General features: G+C 41.6%; 1 protein-coding gene across 8 annotated transcripts in view; it reads left to right on the top strand.

The window, feature by feature from the left end:
- Window positions 1–20,267, top strand: part of LOC138738384 (syntaxin-binding protein 5-like) — a 267,977-nt gene that overhangs the window by 123,220 nt on the left and 124,490 nt on the right. For 7 of the 8 annotated variants that reach the window (XM_069888457.1, XM_069888459.1, XM_069888460.1 and 4 more), the window contains 2 exons: window positions 8,741–8,824; window positions 11,777–11,900. In XM_069888457.1, the coding sequence (XP_069744558.1) occupies window positions 8,741–8,824; window positions 11,777–11,900 (208 nt within the window). Of the gene's footprint in view, window positions 1–7,635; window positions 7,726–8,740; window positions 8,825–11,776; window positions 11,901–20,267 lie in introns of those variants that run through there. The other variant, XM_069888463.1, reaches the window with a different exon arrangement.

The following is a 20,267-nucleotide window of genomic DNA, read 5'->3' on the forward strand; positions in this document are numbered from 1 at the left end:
CAATGCCTCAATAGCAGCATCATATGTAGTGCAGCCCTGATGTCTGCATACCTCTTCATTCCTACCCTCGAAATGAGTGTGAACCTCCTGAGTTCATTGGTGTGGAAGACTTCTCTGGTCACATTCAGTAAGGCCTGGAAGGAGTCTAGCCAGTACATGAACTCCTCAGCCATGTCAGGGGACAGAGGATCTATCAGCAGTGTACCTGACTGGAATCGCACTTCCATCATTTAGGGAATAAGCTAATAAAATGGTACTGTGAATAAAAGCTTTCATGACTGGAGGGAGATCATATGCTTTTATTAGCTTATAACTGAAGGTAGGGTCTTACAGTGATCTTCAGAGGGGTTTAGGCGGGAAACCAAGGTTATATTTGGGCAGATGGGGGCAGAGCCGGGAGGTGGAGACAGCCATCAGAATAACACACCACCTGTGACTCTCAGTTCACTGCACCTTGAAAGAATTAAAGTATGAACCTTTGATTAAAAAGGAAAGAAGTTAAAAATTGAATCAGGAAATGACAGCAGCACAAAAGTGAGAAGACAAGAAAGAGACAGAATATAGAAAAAGAAGCAGAAAGTAAAACTGGCCAAATCCAAAAATAAATAAGTGAAAATGATTAAAGCCAGGCAACTTGAGCTTACTCGGTATAATACCAATGTAGCTCAATTGTAAATTTGAGTTGTTGTTCAAATCTCTGAAGTTTGTTCTCTTTAAATTTGATAATCTTGTCTATGCTTTATTTGTAGACTTTCAGGTCTAAACATGTTGGATCTGTCTTCTTTGGAGTTCTGAAGAATGGAATGATTTCATTGAAACCTAAGAGATCCCAAAGGGGCATGACCGGAGAGCTGTAGTGTTTTTGCCAGGGGAATAATATTGAACAAAGGGACATTGTTTCAAGAGAAGTGATTAGTTATTTAAAACTAATGTATTGGAAATTTATTTTTGTAGTTGTGTGGTTAATCTCTAACCTAGAAAATGTGGATCTTCTTAGAATTTATTTCAAATGATTCCTTAGTAATTTCTCAAGACATAAGAGACTAATTTGATCCTGCTTTTCTGAAATATATTTACTCTCATGTCTGGTACCATCCTTGCAAAGTCACTGTACAGATTGAATTTAGGTTCGTCAAGTAAGATTTTTCATTTTGAAATCTACATTTGTTATTCATTATTTTACCTTTTTGTTTCCAAATCTTATTCCTTTCAAAAGGAATTCCTTTATTTTTCCTTCTGCCATGATTAAACTGACTGGTCTATAACTCATGGATATGTTCAGCATCCCCATATAGTTGTGTAATACTATCCATTCATGAGCCCTCTGACGTTACATTTTTTCTAACAGATTATTAGATATGCATGGGAATAGATCTACTTTCTTTTCATAAGATTTTTTTGAAATGCATGCAGCCAGTCTAAGGATTTTACCCTCTTTTTTGAGTTTGATTAGGTCATTTAATATAAACCCTATTTTTCATTTTTAAAATGCATTTTGCTGGTTTGGTTTGCAAGCAGGACAAAATTTGAAAAAGTAAATAAAGAGTTGCATTTGTTTTGGGAGATCAAGCCCACAATGTATTGCCCAATCCTAATAGTTTTTGAGATCATATTGACTCACTTTTGAATCATTATAGTCCTTGTTGTAGTGACCATAGGGAGTTGGATTATTTTATCGAGCAACAGTGAAGGAGCAGAGTGTAGTTCTGGGTCAGAACAGTTTGCAAGTTAGAAGAAAATCTACAACCAGTGATAGTCCCATGCATGTATTGCTGCTGACCTTGTCCTGAAGTTAAACTTTGCAGATTTGGCAGCTACTTTCAGAATAGATAAGGGTATCAATGCAGTACATCTTATATTGCCCACTGCACCCACTGTGTGCCAGTAAAAGGAAGAATGAATGTTCAGAATGTTGTCTGGCTTGTCAAAAGGCAGATTTGTGCTGAAATGGCTTCAAGCTTCTTGACAATTGTTGGAGTCCGATTCATCTAGGCAAGTGATGAGTATTACATCTTGCTCCTGACTTGAGCCTTGTAGACAGACTGACATAAAATTGAAGAAGAATTGTCAAATGTAATCACTGGCATCAGATACAGAGCCATCCATAATAAGTCAGAGACTCCCACATTCAGCTACATGCAACTCAAACTCTGATTGAATTTTCATTGACCAAAAGTTATCAGTTGAATTTGTCCTCATCTCAATTAAAGGGCTTGGTCGGATATCACTCTATTGTCCTTCATTTCTGTTAAACAACTAATCTTCACTGTTGTGGCTGTATTTTCTCCAAACTCAGACACAGTTGAGCAGAAGAGGAGGTTCACACTTGATTTTGTAATTGTGCATTTGCTAAATAAATAGTTGAAGAGAACAAGTCAGTTATCAATTTTCATAATGTTAGGAGTAGCAGTTCAAAGTCCTCTGTATCGATAATCAGGTTTCAAAAACACATGGCATTCGCACATTTGAAAAATAAAGCGTAATCTGTTACCTACTGTTCACCGATGACTGAGGAAAGATGGTGGTGGATGGGGTCCTCGTCACACAGGCTGGTTTGTCTTGAATAGTGTCAATTGAACTATTGTTAGAGCAGCTGAAGATTATTTCATCAGGCTCCTGTACATGGTGGAAAAAGCTTTGGTGCACCAAGAGCTGAGGCAATTGTCCAGGATACCTAATTTATAGCTTGTTCATTTAGTCATCAAATTTGTGTGTCTAGTCACATTGAGTCTATATTTTACAGAATGCACATTTGAACTGCTTTATTTAATGATTTGTTGGAAATGGGGTTGATCATTATAAAAATAACCCTGCAGCTTGTGGATTTGAGACTTCAAAAAAAATGCTAGGATGATCCTCAAATTTTCTGTTTCATGATCCCAATGTACCAAATATTCTCTGCCATATATTGCCTGCAGTAGAATTTAGAATCCCTGTTATGCCAAGGTCTTTCTCTAATTATTTCCCATCATGTAAGCATGCCTTTGTTATTGATAGTTGTCCTTTATTTTCCTGACATATAACAATATGGAAGTTCATAGAAACATAGAAGATAGGAGCAGGAGTAGGTCATTCGACCCTTCGAGCCTGCTCCGCCATTCAACGAGATCATGGCTGATCTTAAAGTTCAGTACCCCGTCCCCGCCTTCTCTCCGTAACCTTTAATACCCTTATACTGAAGAAATAGATCTAATTCCCTCTTCAATAGATTTAATGAACCTGCCTCTACTGCCCTCTGTGGCAATGAATTCCACAGATTCACCACCCTCTGGGTCAAGAAATTCCTCCTCATCTTGGTCCTAAATGGTTTGCCTATTATCCTCAAACCATGGCCCCGGGTTCTGGATTTTCCCATCCTTGGAAACATCCCATCTGCATCCATTCTGTCCAGTCCTGCCAGAATTTTATAGGTCTCTATGAGATCCCCTCTCAATCTTCTAAACTCCAGCGAGTACAATCCCAATTTGCCCAATCTTTCCTCCTAAGTCATCCCTGCCATTCCAGGTATCAGCCTGGTGAATCGCCTCTGCACTCCCTCCATTGCAAGAACATCCTTCCTTCGATAAGGTGACCAAAACTGCACACAATACTCCAGGTGGGGTCTCACCAAGGCCCAGTACAGCTGCAGTAAGGTATCCTTGTTCCTCTACTCAAACCCTCTTGATATGAAGGCCAACATACCATTTGCCTTTTTAACCGCATGCTCGCCTTCAGAGACTGGTGTACAAGTACCCCTAGGTCTCTGCACTTCCCCATCTCTTAATCTATTGCCATTCAAATAGTAATCTGCCCTCCAGTTTGTATTACCAAAGTGGATAACCTCACATTGATCCACATTGTAGTGCATTTGCCATGGATCTGCCCAGTCCCTCAATTGATCCAAATCACACTGGAGCTTCCTGACCCCCTCTTCCGTGCACACAACCCCTCCAAGCTTGGTGTCATCTGCAAATTTGGAGATATTCCATCCAATCCCCTAATCCAGATCATTAATGTAAATTGTGAACAGCTGGGGTCCCAGTACAGATCCTTGTGGCACCCCACTGGTCACAGCCTGCCACTCAGAAAACGAGCCATTTATCCCAACTCTCTGTCTTCTACCTGCCAGCCAGTTCTCAATCCACATCAATACTTTTCCCCCAATCCCATGAGCCTTGATTTTGGAAACCAGTCGTTTATGCGGGACCTTATCGAAGGCCTTTTGGAAGTCCAGGTACACCACATCCACTGGCTCTCCCCCATCTATTTTACCTGTCTCCATCTCAAAGAATTCCAATAGATTTGTCAAGCACGATTTACTTTTTGTAAATCCATGTTGACTCCGTCCGATCCCTTCTCTGCTAGTCATATGCTCCGCTATTACATCCTTAATAATGGATTCCATCATTTTGCCCACTACTAATGTAAGGCTCACCGGCCTATAATTCCCCTCTTTTTCTCTACCCCACTTTTTAGTCACCAAATGGATAGTTTAACTCTTTCTTGTTGGAGATGATCATTACCTGGCACATTTTTGATGTGAAAAACTTTATTTATATACTGGAATATTATTCAGCTCTTGTTAATGAGGGCAGGGAGAATTAGAATTTTAATGTTGATATATTAACTGTAATACATGGTGACTTGACTACAGTAAAATAGTCATCTCTCAAAGATAAATAAAACAAAAATAAGTTGAGCAATAAATGTTAGCTGTCAGATTAGAGGATTTTAATAGTAGACATGTGTAACTTCTCTACTCTTGACTGGGTTTGCCACAGTGCCAAGAAATTAGATGAGGCAGAATATGTGTGGTATCGAGAAAAGTTGTCTCAAGCAATGTATCATTGGCCGTACTGGAGAGACGGGTGTCACTTAACCTCTTAGAAAATTAGGCTTACAAATGACTGTCGTATCAATTGAGAAACACTTTGTGAACAATGATCATAATTGTTATAGAAAAAAATAGAACTGATCAACAAGTTAAAGCCCTATATTGGGGGCAAGTAATTTTGATGGTATTAGACAGGAAGCTTCAATGGTTAATTAGGAGAGGCTGTGATGAACATCTGGCAAATAAGGGGGTATCAAAAATGAAATGGGGCAAATTAAGGGTCAACATATTCATTCTATAAACGAGAAATTTGCTGTTGTTGGAAAACTGGAGGTTTAGGGGAGAAAACCCTTTATCAAGAATAGTAAGGATCAAGAGAATGGGGTGAGGGAGGAACACAGGCTAGTAGGTGGGAGGGGGAAGAAAGGTGAGAGGGTTGAGGAAGTATAGGTTGAGGAAGATGCCCTGTAATGGGAAGAAGGAAGAGATGGGATGGGGTTGCTGAAGGTTGTGTTGAAAATTACATTTGTAATCAAACAATTCACATGTGATTAAAGTGCACATTCCAGATTTTATTTGTTTATTTGGACACATTTTGGTTTGACTATTTAGAAATTATAGCACTTTTTAATACATGGATCCCCCATTTCAGGGCACCATAATGATTGGGATATTTGGCTTCACAAATGTTTGTGATGCTCAGGTTTGTTTAACTGCTTCAGTGGTGCAGGTATAAAAGAGCTAGGCTTGCCTCCAAGCTTCTGATCTCCTTTTGAGTCTGTCGTTGTCATTTTTCAACATGAGGACCAGATTTGAACCAGTGAAAGTCAAAGAAGCCATTATGAGGCTGAAAAACAAAAATGTAACAGTAAGAGACATTGGCCAACCCTTAGGATGACCAAAATTAACAGCTTGGTACGTCATTAAGAAGCAAGAGCATTCCAGTGATCTCATTAACCACAAAGGGATGGGAGGTCAATGATGACAGAGGAATTCTCATCATTATGACAAAAAATCTCCCTGACCAACAGAGCAGAAACACTCTTCAGGCGGCAGGTGTGGATGAGCCAATGACCACTGTCCGCAGAAGACTTCACAAACAGAAAGACAGAGGCAACATTGCAAAATGCAAACCAGTAGTTAGCCACAGAAACAGGATGGCCAGATGACAGTTTTCCAAGAAGAATTTAAAAGAGCCTGCAGAATTCTAGAAAAAGCCTTGTGGACAGATGAGACCAAGATTAACCTGTATAAAAGTGATGGCAAGAGCAAAGTGTGGAGGTAAAGGAGCTGCCCAAGATTCAAAGCTACTACCTCCTCTATGAAACATGGTGATTGGGTGTAATGGCCTGCCTTGGCATGTATGGCTACCATAGGTACTGGCACACTTATCTTCACTGATGATGTAACTACTGAAGCCAAGAGCAAAATAAATTCTAAGCTGTATAGAAACATCGGCTCAAGTGCGAGGAAATGCCTCCAAACTCATTGGACGGCACTTCATCCTATAGCAAGACAACGATCTCAAACATACTACTAAAGCAACAAAGGAGTGTTTCAAAGCTAAAAACTGGAAATTTCTTGAATAGCCAAGACTGCCATCCAATCTAAATCCAATTGAACATATGATAAAGAGAAAACTTAAAGGGTCAAATCCCTGAAACAAGCAGGAGCTGAAGATGGTTGCAGTAGAGACCTGGCAGAGCATCACCAGAGAAGAACCTCAGCACCTCGTGATGTCTATGAATCACAAACTTCAAGCAGTCATTGCATGCAAGGGATATGCAACAAAGTATTAAACATGACTCCTTTAATATACATACCATTGCTATGTCCTAAATATTATAAGTGCTGTAATTTCTACATCATCAAACTAAAATGTATAAAAAGAAGCTTGAATAAAATCTTGAATGTGCACTTTAATCCATATGTGAATTGTTTAATTACAAATGTAAAACTCTGGAGCACAGGGATGAATAAAGGAAAAAGTTGTCTTTGTCCCAAACATTATGGAGGGCACTGTATGAACCACTGAGTCAAGGAGACAGTTGGCATCCTAAAGGAACCCCCCCCCCCCATCACCCCAACTCGATACAAAGTTGTCTGTGTGTAAACAGTCAGAGGGTGGTACTGGAGAGTTTTTTTTATTGGAGGCTTTTGACTGGAGGTATGATGTAGGAATCTGTGCTTGGGTCACTGTCGTTTGTCTTGAATATTAACGATTTGGATGAGAATACAGGTGGCATGATAAGTAAGCTTGGGGATAACAGCAACATTAGTGGTATTGTGGACAGTGAAGAAGGTTATCTAAGGTGACAACTGTAACTAGATTAACTAGGAAAGTGGGCAAAAGAATAGGAGATGGAATTTGACTGACAAGTGCAAAGGGTTGTATTTTGGGAAGTTAAGCCAGTGTAGAACTTGGACAATAAATGACAGGAACCTTGAAGTTGTGGCAGAACAGAGAGAACTTAGAATACAAGTGCACTCTTCCCTGAACAGATGGACAAAGTGGTGAAGAAGGCATATGACATGTTTGTCTTCATAAGATGGGACATTGACATGGGATGTCATGTGGCAACAGTATATGTCGTTGGTAAGACTGATCATGGAATATTGTGTACAGTTCTGCTTGCCATACTGTAGGAAGGATGTGATTAAGCCAGAATGGATGCATAAAGATCTTGCTAGAATAGGCAGGATGAGTTATGATGAGAGACTAGATAGACTGCGGACTGTTTTTGTGGAGTGAAGGGGCATCGTATAGAAGTTTATAATATGAGGGGCATAGCTAAGGTAGATAATCACTGTCTTTTTCCCAAGGCAGATTTTGAGACATGTTGGCCAAATTCAGGCAAGTAGGATTATTATGGACTAACAAAGAACAGCAATGGAAAATTCACCAGAGGATGGTAAATTCAAAATAATAGTTTTTTATTAAACTATTCATTACATAACATTTCTTACTTAACTTTAAACTTTACCCCACTATGCACAAATGTAAAATGTCTGTGTGTGTGTGTGCCCAAAACACAAACCATTATAGTTTAGGAATAAATCAGAAAAGTCCATTTTAAATTTCAGCATCAAACATCGTATGTCGAACTTAAAGATTTTTAAATTCAAATGTAATTATGAAGCATTTTGAAACATCATGTCTTCAGACCTCTAAACTCACAAATTTCTTGGTGAGCTGTTTTTTAGAGAGATATTTCTTAATAGGAGTGATTTGAAAAATTTCTTATCTTGCCTAAGAGTTATGGAGACTGTTTTCCATGATGATTTCTTTCTTAATCAAGTGTGACTTTTTTTCAAAAAATGTCTGATTTCAATCATATGTTGTGTACAAATCTTTCATGTCACATGGTATGACAACATAACATTCTTTGAAGTTTTTCTGATCCTTTTAACATCTTTATGCTAAAAAAAAACCATAATTTAATCTTTGATGTTTCTCTCTTCCAAAACATTGTTCTATTTCTCAAGAACTATCATAAAATCTTTTCATCTCTGTTTGAGATGCAAACAGCAAACTTTCTGACTTTCAAAATGGTTTGAGCCTGGAAGTGAAATCCTTTTAAACTGACTGATCAGAGCTTTGAAACATTGCACTGCTAAATCATCCCCCAATTAATGATGAATTCTCTGTATTTCAAAATAATCAATTAATTCTGTTGTTGGCATTTTATGGAGACTTCTTTTGACTATAAATAGTTGATTGGATTTCTCATTTAAAGTGTCTCTGTGAGTATGCTCTCCCTCATCTTGTACAAGCTCTATATTGAAATTTGCGTGCTACTAATACATAAAGGACGAGGTCTACAGATGTGAAGCCTGAACAATCACGTGACATTGGGCACCCATGTTCGAGTTGAAGCAAACAGGCTTATTTGAAATTGACTATGTATCTTCAATTTCCTCTTGCAGCTCCTCTTGGGGTTTGAAAATGGAACTGTTGTATTATGGGACGTGAGGTCAAAGAGAGCAGATTTTAGGTTTTATTATGATGAGGTGAGTAAAGGTTTTATGTTGGGAAAGCATGAAATCATCGTTATTGTATGATTGTAATATGTTTAGACTGTGTCTATCAATATCCTCTTCAAAATTTCTAATTTTAGTTCTATGCAAAATTTAGATTTTATGATCCCTGTCTGCTACATTAGCAATTGTGACTTTAAGAGATGGCACTATGTTGATAGCCTGTGTTGAATTCTTTAAAGAGGGGATGAAATTAGAAATTCATGCTGGATTTTGACAAAATACTTAGTTTTGTAAGGGTGGGTGTCCAGATATTTTGAAGGTTAGTTTGTTAATGACTGCCAAATGTAGACACTAACTTAAATTAGAAATTAGACACTTTGATGCCAGATATTTTAGCGCTCACATTTTGGTGTTGGACATTTTGGCAAAAAAAAACTTTTGTAGCCCTTCGGACATTTTGGTGCTGGACATTTTGGCCTGTCTCCCCGTCCCACTCATTGTTTGCTAGCCAAGGTCCTGCCACACTGCCTAGTGTTGCAGTACTGCCTGAACCCCCAGTATTTCAGAAACTTGCCCCCCACCCCAGGAAACTGCTCCCCCAGCAAGCCAGGGCTTTATGTAGCTTATAGTGATATACTTTATTTAAATTATTAAAAACAGTTGGGGATCAATCAAAAATAAAGGCCTTTGGTCAGTCTATCTGTGAGGAGAGGAAAACAATATTATAGGATTTATTGTTATACAAATAATCACATTCTGCAAATAATAATTCCATTAAATATATATTCCATTATATGTAATTAAACTTCTAATAAATAAATTATTATAATTTACCCAAAGTCCTTGCTTTTTATTTATCCCTGACTTTTTAATAATTTAAAGATATTGCTATAAGCTACGAAAAGCCCTTGTTTGCTGGGGGAGGGAGTTTCAGCAACATTAGGGGTTCGGGGACAGAGTCGACCAGCAGTGGGGCGGTAGGCCAAAATGTCCAGCGTCAAACTGTGGGTGCCAAAATGTCCTACACTCATTTAAATGAACTGTATAAACCCAATTTTCTTATCACTTATTTTTGATCATTGTTGTAGACTCCTAAATATGGTAAAATCCCCATTATCTGGCACTACAGGGATCGCAGATGTCAGATATACGAATTTTCCAGTTGACTGAGACTCAATCTTACAATGCCTAACTAACATCTGCATTAAGAATGCACGGTTTAAAAGATGGTGCAAAATGTAAAGTAATTGAGAAAAAAAATCAGGACTGTAGTCTTTAATTTATTAAATTTACTTTAATCAAGTAATTTCCGAAACTTACAAAATTTAAATTCGAACTCTGGTTGTTGGCGCTGTAACAGTTTTGCGCTAACCATGCCATTGTCATAATTAACTCCTCCTCTTGCACTGATAACCTGACTCAGCTCCACGCCAGTATCCCTGTCAGGCCCTCAGTGTACCTTCCTTTAAATTTGAACCCCATTTGCGAGCATTGTACTAACCGCTAAGCTAACCGTGCTGCCATCATAATTAATCCCCATCCCCCAAGCCTTTACTAATATATTTAATACTAATAACGATAAAGACTTTGACCAGGTTGGGGGGGAGAGTTGCACCAGCGGCGAGCAGTACCAGCCAGCTCTTCATTCTGGGCACCGCCTCTTCATTCAAACAGCTCCTTCAGGTGGGGTTCAACCAGGGTGCTCCACTAGTTGAATGTTTGTTTCCAAGGGGCTGTGTGTTGCTTCAGAGAATATTTACTTTAAAAATTTTAAACTTTTATTTAAAACTTTATTTATTCTTCATTAATTTTAAGACCTATTTGTTTTTCTATTTTGCTGGTTGTTTGAGTTTCCAGTTGATTGAATGGGGATTTTAATGTATCTAAATGACAATCTCCTATGTTAATAGAATAAACTGGTACTCTAGATAAAAATGTTACAAGGAGCTATATCTAATAATTAGTTTGAGAAGTTAGAGGATATAAATAATGACCCTCTCCAAGACACCCCACCTGGATGAAAGTTACTTGTTTTAAATCATATTAATTATGAATAAACTTTAATCTCTAAAAGATCTAGTATCCAGTCAGTGAAAAGCTGAGCAACCTTTGGAACTATACCCTAATATTAAAGGAAGTACAATAAACAAAAATCCATTTGCCACCAAATCTTTAACCAACTACTGACAAGATACAAGACAACAAGCCTGAAAGCAGAACCATTTCACACAACATAATTAGTTAGTTGCAGGGTTTATTTATGTTGCCTGTATTTTGGGAAAGGTTAGTCTAATATTTGAAATGTGCACAGATATGTACAAAGCGGAAAAATTATCTTTCGAGCTTAAGGACTGATGTACCATCCTTACCCACCTCTCCCACACTCCTCTCCATTTTTTTTGTATCTTGGGAATTTCTCCCAGTTGTGTGAAGAAAGGGGAAAAAGTGAAAACATGATACATGTGCTCAAAGATGTGCAATGCTGTGGTTGGATGCACAACATAAGAATTCAAATAAGTAGATAAAATATATCCTGTTCACTGATCAGTTGAAGGGCATCCAGGCAGAAGGGTTCTTGAAGAAACCATGAATTAGAACATGTAGAGTGGGAGCTCTGTAGAAAGGAGAAATGAGTGGGAGAAGACATATGAATAGATTTGTAAGGCCATATGCTTAATGGAATACCAATCTTGATAATTGATCGGTTAAATTGTGTGGATAAAATCTTTCGCCTAAGTTATGAAGCTAATGACAGGATATTGTTTTAACTATTCAGATCATATTTTTAAATTCATTGACTTCTAGTGAAATGTTTTTGTTATAAAGATATTGAAAGAAATTTTGTGTACTGGATATATTATATTTATTTTTATCAATGGTTGTTGAATATAAGGTGCCAGGACACATTCTTTGGCAACAATTATGTTGTTTTAAAGGCACCAATGAATCATGATACAGTGCTCATTGTCACTTCATTTTTAGGCTATCCATTCTATCAGCTGGCATCATGAAGGGAAGCAATTCATGTGTAGCCATTCAGATGGTAGTTTAACTCTTTGGAACTTGAAAAACCCAAGCAAACCTTTTCAGATCATAGTACCACATGGTAAGCATTTGTGAAATCTAATGGGTAAGTGCAGGTATACATGGTGTTAATTTGCATAGTCATTTAAGAAAAAAATGTAAAATAACAGACAACATTTACAAAATAATTTGTTTCCTATATTTGTGGTTAAATATACCTTCCAATAGCATCCCAGTTTGTTCATTCTGGCTAATGGATCAAACAGGGAGTAGGGTAATGCTCTTTTTGCCAGAAATCTAAACTGATAATGAACTAATATCTCATTGGGTATCAAGCTATGAAAAAAGGAACTTTTCCATGGTTTACAACAACTCTGGGTCCTGAAAGAGGTGGGGGGCACAGTTGTGCCACAGGATTGGTTGGAGACTACGGACTTGAGTGGTTTCAGGGAGGCTGCCCCCTACAATGGTCAGGTAAACTTCAAGGAGTACATGAGCTCAGTGAATGGCTACATTAACAAGTGCATCAAGGATTTCACAGAGATCAAATGCTACACCACCAGGGAGAACCAGAAACCATGGTTGGACACAGGGGTCTCTGTACTTCTTAGAGCTTGGAATACTACCTTCAGGACAGGAGGCAAGATGGCACTAAAATCAGCCAGGGCTAAACTCACTCAGTGCTATCTGGAAGGCAAAGAGTGGGTGCGCTCAGAAGAACCATTGTCAGCTGTGTGACATGAGGCACATGTGACAAGGGATCAAAACTATCACAGACCACAATCAAAGACAGCAATGCCTCCCTTCCAGACAGACTGAACATTTTCTATGCACGGTTCATAAAGAAGAACAACTTGACACCAAAAAAAACTCCATGTCCCACTGATGAATGGGTCCTTGCATACCCATAGCAGAGGTAAGGCAAACCCTATCTAAAGTGAACCCACACAAGGCAGCGAGTCCAGATAATGCACTCAGTCGGTTACTGAAGCTCTGTGCAGACCCACTGATGGAGGTTCCTTATGGACATCTTCAAAGCATTATTACAGCAGTCCATCGTCCCTGCGGGTTTCAACACCGCCAACATTATCCCATTACCAAAGAGGGCAACAGTAGCAGGCCTCAATGACTAACGTCCAGTGGCACTGACCTCCACCATTATGAAATGCTTTGAGTGCCTAATGATGGAAAGCATCAAACCACACCTCCCAAAGACAATGGACCCATTTCAATTTCTACAGATGGAGCGATTCCACTGATGCTGCTATAGCCTTGTCCCTCCATTCTGTCCTGACCCACCTGGAGAATGATACCTCATACTGTTCATTGGCTGCTGTTCATTGGTTTCGGCTTAGTGTTTAATACGATTATACCCCAGAGGCTTGTGGAGAAGTTGTCCTCGCTGAGACAACATTCCTCTCTAACTGGATTCTGGACTAATGGAAAGCCTGCAGTCTGTGTGGGTCGGTAGCAGAACACTGAGCACTGTTATGCTGACCACAAGCACACCACAGGGCAATGTATTCAGCCCTGTTAATCACCAAAGTCAAATCCCCTCTCACTTTTTTAAGATCCAGCAGATAGTCTTCTGTTTCCTCATTTGACGACGTGCCCATTTTAAGTATCAGTCTCGTAAAGGTTCTCTGAGTTCCTTTCAATGCATTTACACATGTCCTTGAATATGACCGAATCTGTATACTTTTAAAAGCACTGATTTATCACAGCTTACAAACAAATAAAGAATACACTCACTCGTTTCTATCAGCGCATCATGAAGTTGTCTTTCTTTTTTAATTATTCACTAGACTCAACATTACACTCTTCAACTGCCCAAACACCACCCAGCTCAACTCCTCTCCCCAAACACCACCCAGCTCAACTCCTCTCCCCAAACACCACCCAGCTCAACTCCTCTCCCCAAACACCACCCAGCTCCACTCCTCTCCCCAAACACCACCCAGCTCAACTCCTCTCCCCAAACACCACCCAGCTCAACTCCTCTCCCCAAACACCACCCAGCTCAACTCCTCTCCCCAAACATCACCCAGCTCAACTCCTCTCCCCAAACACCACCCAGCTCAACTCCTCTCCCCAAACACCACCCAGCTCAACTCCTCTCCCCAAACACCACCCAGCTCCACTCCTCTCCCCAAACACCACCCAGCTCAACTCCTCTCCCCAAACACCACCCAGCTCAACTCCTCTCCCCAAACACCACCCAGCTCAACTCCTCTCCCCAAACACCACCCAGCTCAACTCCTCTCCCCAAACACCACCCAGCTCAACTCCTCTCCCCAAACACCACCCAGCTCAACTCCTCTCCCCAAACACCACCCAGCTCAACTCCTCTCCCCAAACACCACCCAGCTCAACTCCTCTCCCCAAACACCACCCAGCTCCACTCCTCTCCCCAAACACCACCCAGCTCAACTCCTCTCCCCAAACACCACCCAGCTCAACTCCTCTCCCCAAACACCACCCAGCTCAACTCCTCTCCCCAAACACCACCCAGCTCAACTCCTCTCCCCAAACACCACCCAGCTCAACTCCTCTCCCCAAACACCACCCAGCTCAACTCCTCTCCCCAAACACCACCCAGCTCAACTCCTCTCCCCAAACACCACCCAGCTCAACTCCTCTCCCCAAACACCACCCAGCTCAACTCCTCTCCCCAAACACCACCCAGCTCAACTCCTCTCCCCAAACACCACCCAGCTCAACTCCTCTCCCCAAACACCACCCAGCTCAACTCCTCTCCCCAAACACCACCCAGCTCAACTCCTCTCCCCAAACACCACCCAGCTCAACTCCTCTCCCCAAACACCACCCAGCTCAACTCCTCTCCCCAAACACCACCCAGCTCAACTCCTCTCCCCAAACACCACCCAGCTCCACTCCTCTCCCCAAACACCACCCAGCTCCACTCCTCTCCCCAAACACCACCCAGCTCCACTCCTCTCCCCAAACACCACCCAGCTCCACTCCTCTCCCCAAACACCACCCAGCTCAACTCCTCTCCCCAAACACCACCCAGCTCAACTCCTCTCCCCAAACACCACCCAGCTCAACTCCTCTCCCCAAACACCACCCAGCTCAACTCCTCTCCCCAAACACCACCCAGCTCAACTCCTCTCCCCAAACACCACCCAGCTCAACTCCTCTCCCCAAACACCACCCAGCTCAACTCCTCTCCCCAAACACCACCCAGCTCAACTCCTCTCCCCAAACACCACCCAGCTCAACTCCTCTCCCCAAACACCACCCAGCTCAACTCCTCTCCCCAAACACCACCCAGCTCAACTCCTCTCCCCAAACACCACCCAGCTCCACTCCTCGAACCTTCTCATTGGCTCACTGCCACATGGGTGATCCTGACACTCACACTCTCCTCCTCCTGCATCTGAGATTCATCACCCATATACTGATGCTTAACACACCCACGCATGCACGCTATTACTCTTGCACGTCGCATCGCTTACAACATCAGTGGCGGCCGACGCTGCTCCCAATGAAGGTCTTGCAAATGCGCTATAGAACTGAATTAGTGTGTCTCTACTTTGGATTTAATTTCCCAAGTGAGAATCGATTAGCTTTCCTCATTATTTGCTCTATCACCTTTTGTACATCATTCAGTAACATGTTCAGATCATTTTCAGCTCAGTTTTATAATCTTTCATAATTTAGATGTTTTAACTTTCCTGTCAAAATTCCTAAGGGAAAGGCCACAGTTTGTCTGGGTCGGCTGCAGAACATCGACCATCATCGTGCTGAGCACTGGCACACCTCAAGGCTGTGTGCTCAGCCCACTCCTGTTCATGCTACTGACCCACGACTACATCACCAGATCCAGCTCCAACAATGTCATCAAGTTTGCAGATGACACGACATTAGTTGATCTCATCAGCAACAATGAGGACACACTACAGAGAAGAGGTGAAAAACCTCGTGACATTGTGTGAGCATAATAGCCTGAGTCTCGATGTGGATAATGCAAAGGAGATGACTGTGAACTTCAGGAGGACCAGGGATGACCACCCTCCATTACACATTAATAGCTCAGTAGTGAAAAGAGTGAAATGCATCAAGTTCCTCAGAGTCCACTTAGGAAGTGATCTATCCTGGTCACACAACATCTCATTTGTCAGTCAGGTGCAACAGCGACTGCACTTCCTGAGAAGACTGATGTGGGCAAGGCTACTGGCCACCATCCTGTCAACTTTCTACAGGAGCTTTATCGAGAATGTCCTGGCTGGTTACACCACAGTGTGGTACGGTTGCTGTAGAGAATTAGATTGGGGATCGATCTACAGGACTATAAGAATGGCAGAGGAATAATTGGGTCTCCCTCTCCCTCCCATCGATGTGGTTTACCAGGATTGTTGTCTGAAGAGGGCTTGCAAAATCAGTGAGGACCCCTACCACCGTACCTGCAGCATCTACCAGCTACTCCCATCAGGAAAGAGAGACAGGAGTATCAGAGCCAGAACCACCAGGCTGAGAAACTATTTCTTCCCTCAGGCAGTAAGTTTGCTGAATGACTGATGATCTGCTCATCCAAACCCTCCATGACACAACTGTTCATTTAATGATAATATTTATTAATTTTAATATTTGTGTGTGTGTGTGTATATATATGTGTGTGTGTGTGTGTGTGTGTGTGTGTGTGTGTGTGTGTGTGTGTGTGTGTGTGTACTGTGCACATGTATCATGTGTGTTTGCACTGCTTTACAATGAGCACTGGAGAATGAGGTTTCTTTAGGTTGGTACTTGTACAATTGGATGATAAAAAATTGTACTCACCTTAATACATGCTTGTATTATATTTAGGGAGGGACCAAAAAATAAATTAAACAATATACAAAAGCTCTGAGTAATTACTTCTTCACCCTAATCCCAGAATTAGCAACTAATCTTAAAAATGGGTTTGATCCCTTGGGATTGCTTATTTTTCCCAAAGTATGTTGAAAAGAAATTGGATACTGGGGTTTCAGATTGTATTTGTGTTAGTGAGAGCAGTAAGAAAATTAAGTTTAGGTTCAGATTAGGGTTGATCGTTACATTGCATGGAGCATAAATACTTCACATGATGGATTTTTATGCCTCATGATATTGGAAGTTACACTGTTTTAACCAAATTTTTGAACATCTTTATGCTCCTGATGTGATTGGCCCATGGGTTGGATATAGTTTTAATGCAATTATATCTTCCAGCAAAATTTGGATGATACTATGTGATTTTTTTAATAGAGCATGTTGTATTATAGCTATTTACCAAATGAAACAAAAACAAGTCACGAGTTTAAAATTGTTATTTTTGTAGGAACAGTGTGAATATATCTATCACTTCTGTTTGACCCCTTAGAAAATAATGGATTTTTACATTATTTGATACAGAGATAGATCCACCACTAATGACTAAATGGCTTATTCAAAAGGAGCAAGCAAATTGCATCAGACTGCAGCAAACAATTATTCCTATTTGAAGATGGGAAAAATTATCCTTTTAATGAATTTTAGCTACAATAGATCTGTGCTAACCTGTCCCTTTGGATTTTGCAAACAGGTGTTGTGTGTTAATTTGCACATGCTGAGGTGAGACCCCACTTTACGTAATCACAGTCCACAGATAGCTCTTTTCCTGTGTCATCAACTCAATCGAACACTCATTTTCTGAGCCACAAACTCACACAGTTTGTTGTTTCTAAAAGTGCTTACTGAAGTTGACAATAAGCATTTAAGACCCCACCTGGAGTATTGTGTCCAGTTCTGGTCTCCAAACTTGAGGAAGGACATACTAGCTCTAGAGGGTGTGCAGCGCAGATTTACAAGGTTAGTTCCAGGGATGGCGGGGTTGACATATGCTGAAAGGCTAGAGAAACTGGACTTGTATCCGATGGAGTTTAGAAGGATGAGGGGGGACATGATTGAGGTATACAAAATCATCAGGGGGATAGACAGGGTGAAGTCGGATGACTTGTTCCCAATGATGGGGGAGACGAGGACTAGAGGGCATAGTTTAAGAATACAGGGTAGGCCCTTGAGGACGGAGATGAGAAAACATTTTTTTACCCAGAGAAGTGTGAATCTGTGGAATGCTCTGCCACAGAGGGTGGTAGAGGCGGATTCGCTGACTATGTTCAAAAGAGAGTTAGATAAGACTCTTGTGGGTAACGGAGTTAAGGGTTATGGGAATAAGGCTGGAAAGGGGTACTGATGGTAATGATCAGCCATGATCTAAAATGGCGGTGCTGGCCTGACGGGCCAAATGGCCTACTCCAGCTCCTATTGTCTATTGTCTGTTGTCTATTGTTGGGGATGATGGTTCCACTTCAGTTCTGTGGGTTCTGAGTTGCAATATTGGAACTGCAGGTGGGAAGGAAGTACCTAACTGGGCAGGTGGGTGGTTGTGAGATGGTGTGCTCTTTTCCCATTTAACTGGGTTTCTTTACGTTTCCAGCACATGGACTCAAAGTTCATAGTACCACCCAAAGGTTCCTTCCCCCAGATTAAATAACTGAGCTCAACATTTCCCATCAGTCAGTGAGGACATTTCACCAGTAAGCTTTAAGAAGATAGGCAAGTCTTTCCAGTGTCAACCTGGTAATCTCTTCCTGTATCTCTGAAGTTTGTTGCCAATCATGTGGACGACATATCCTGCCCCAAATGGAGGGGGGGGGGAGGGTCATCAATCAATGATTGCATTTAATTTGGGCCTGAATGACCTGAACATTGGACGGGGATGGGAGGATCTTTAAAAATATAGATTTGTTTCTCCAGAATTTAAAATAGGGAAAATAATTGAAACATAAAATCCTCAGGGAACAGGTCAGGTTTGATGTTGAGATATTTCCACTGGTGGGAAAACTGAAAAGGAAACATAGTTACAAGTGAAGAGGAATGAGCATTTAAAACTTGGGTGCAAAGGAACTCCTTGCAGAAGTGGTGAATCTATGGAATTCTCTCCCCTTTACGATTGCAGAAGGGAGGGGTTTAGGTACTTGGATCATTGGGATCAATTCTGGGGCAGGTGGAACCTGTACAAGGGGGCACCACTACCTAAACTAGAAGGGGGCCAATATCTTTGCAGGGAAGTTTTTGCATACCTGGTGTTTAAACTCAGTCGCAGCAGGGTGGGAAGCATTGTAACCTTGCAGCAAGTGGGGAGGAAAATCAGAAAGACCCAATGGGTGGAGGGAACAAGCTACATGTTGGGAAGTATGGGAAGCTGGCAGGCTCAACTACATTTACAGTAATACAGGTAAGTCAGGTGAGCTTAGAGTGAAGTAAACCATGCAAATCTGTAGACACAGTGGTTGAAGTAAAACCACCATGCTGGACAAACTCAACAGGTCAAACAGTGTCCTTTATATAGCAAAAGTAAAAATAAATAACCGACGTTTCAGACGAGCCCTTCATCAAGGTGTAATAGGCTGAACTTTGATTCCTCTCACTGAAGCAAGGTGAAGGGCTCGAGCTGAATCGTCAGTTATGTATTTTTACCTTTGCTATATAAAGGACACTGCTGTGTTTCTCCAGCATTGTGTTTTTACTGAGCTTAGAGTGTATTATTAGTTGCCCATTCAGAGCCAGCTCTTCAGCGCTTGACGTCCTGCTTTGCGGAAACTGCCAAAATGTTTGGCCTGGAAGTCAGCCTGAAGAAAACTGAGGTCCTCCATCAGCCAGCTCCCCACCATGACTACCAGCCCCCCCACATCTCCATCGGGCACACAAAACTCAAAACGGTCAACCAGTTTACCTATCTCGGCTGCACCATTTCATCAGATGCAAGGATCGACAATGAGATAGACAACAGACTCGCCAAGGCAAATAGCGCCTTTGGAAGACTACACAAAAGAGTCTGGAAAAACAACCAACTGAAAAACCTCACAAAGATAAGCGTATACAGAGCCGTTGTCATACCCACACTCCTGTTCGGCTCCGAATCATGGGTCCTCTACCGGCACCACCTACGGCTCCTAGAACGCTTCCACCAGCGTTGTCTCCGCTCCATCCTCAACATCCATTGGAGCGCTCACACCCCTAACGTCGAGGTACTCGAGATGGCAGAGGTCGACAGCATCGAGTCCACGCTGCTGAAGATCCAGCTGCGCTGGATGGGTCACGTCTCCAGAATGGAGGACCATCGCCTTCCCAAGATCGTATTATATGGCGAGCTCTCCACTGGCCACCGTGACAGAGGTGCACCAAAGAAAAGGTACAAGGACTGCCTAAAGAAATCTCTTGGTGCCTGCCACATTGACCACCGCCAGTGGGCTGATAACGCCTCAAACCGTGCATCTTGGCGCCTCACAGTTTGGCGGGCAGCAGCCTCCTCTGAAGAAGACCGCAGAGCCCACCTCACTGACAAAAGGCAAAGGAGGAAAAACCCAACACCCAACCCCAACCAACCAATTTTCCCTTGCAACCGCTGCAATCGTGTCTGCCTGTC

Source organism: Narcine bancroftii, chromosome 7, assembly GCF_036971445.1.
Source record: "Narcine bancroftii isolate sNarBan1 chromosome 7, sNarBan1.hap1, whole genome shotgun sequence".
NCBI classification, from domain to species: Eukaryota; Metazoa; Chordata; class Chondrichthyes; order Torpediniformes; family Narcinidae; genus Narcine; species Narcine bancroftii.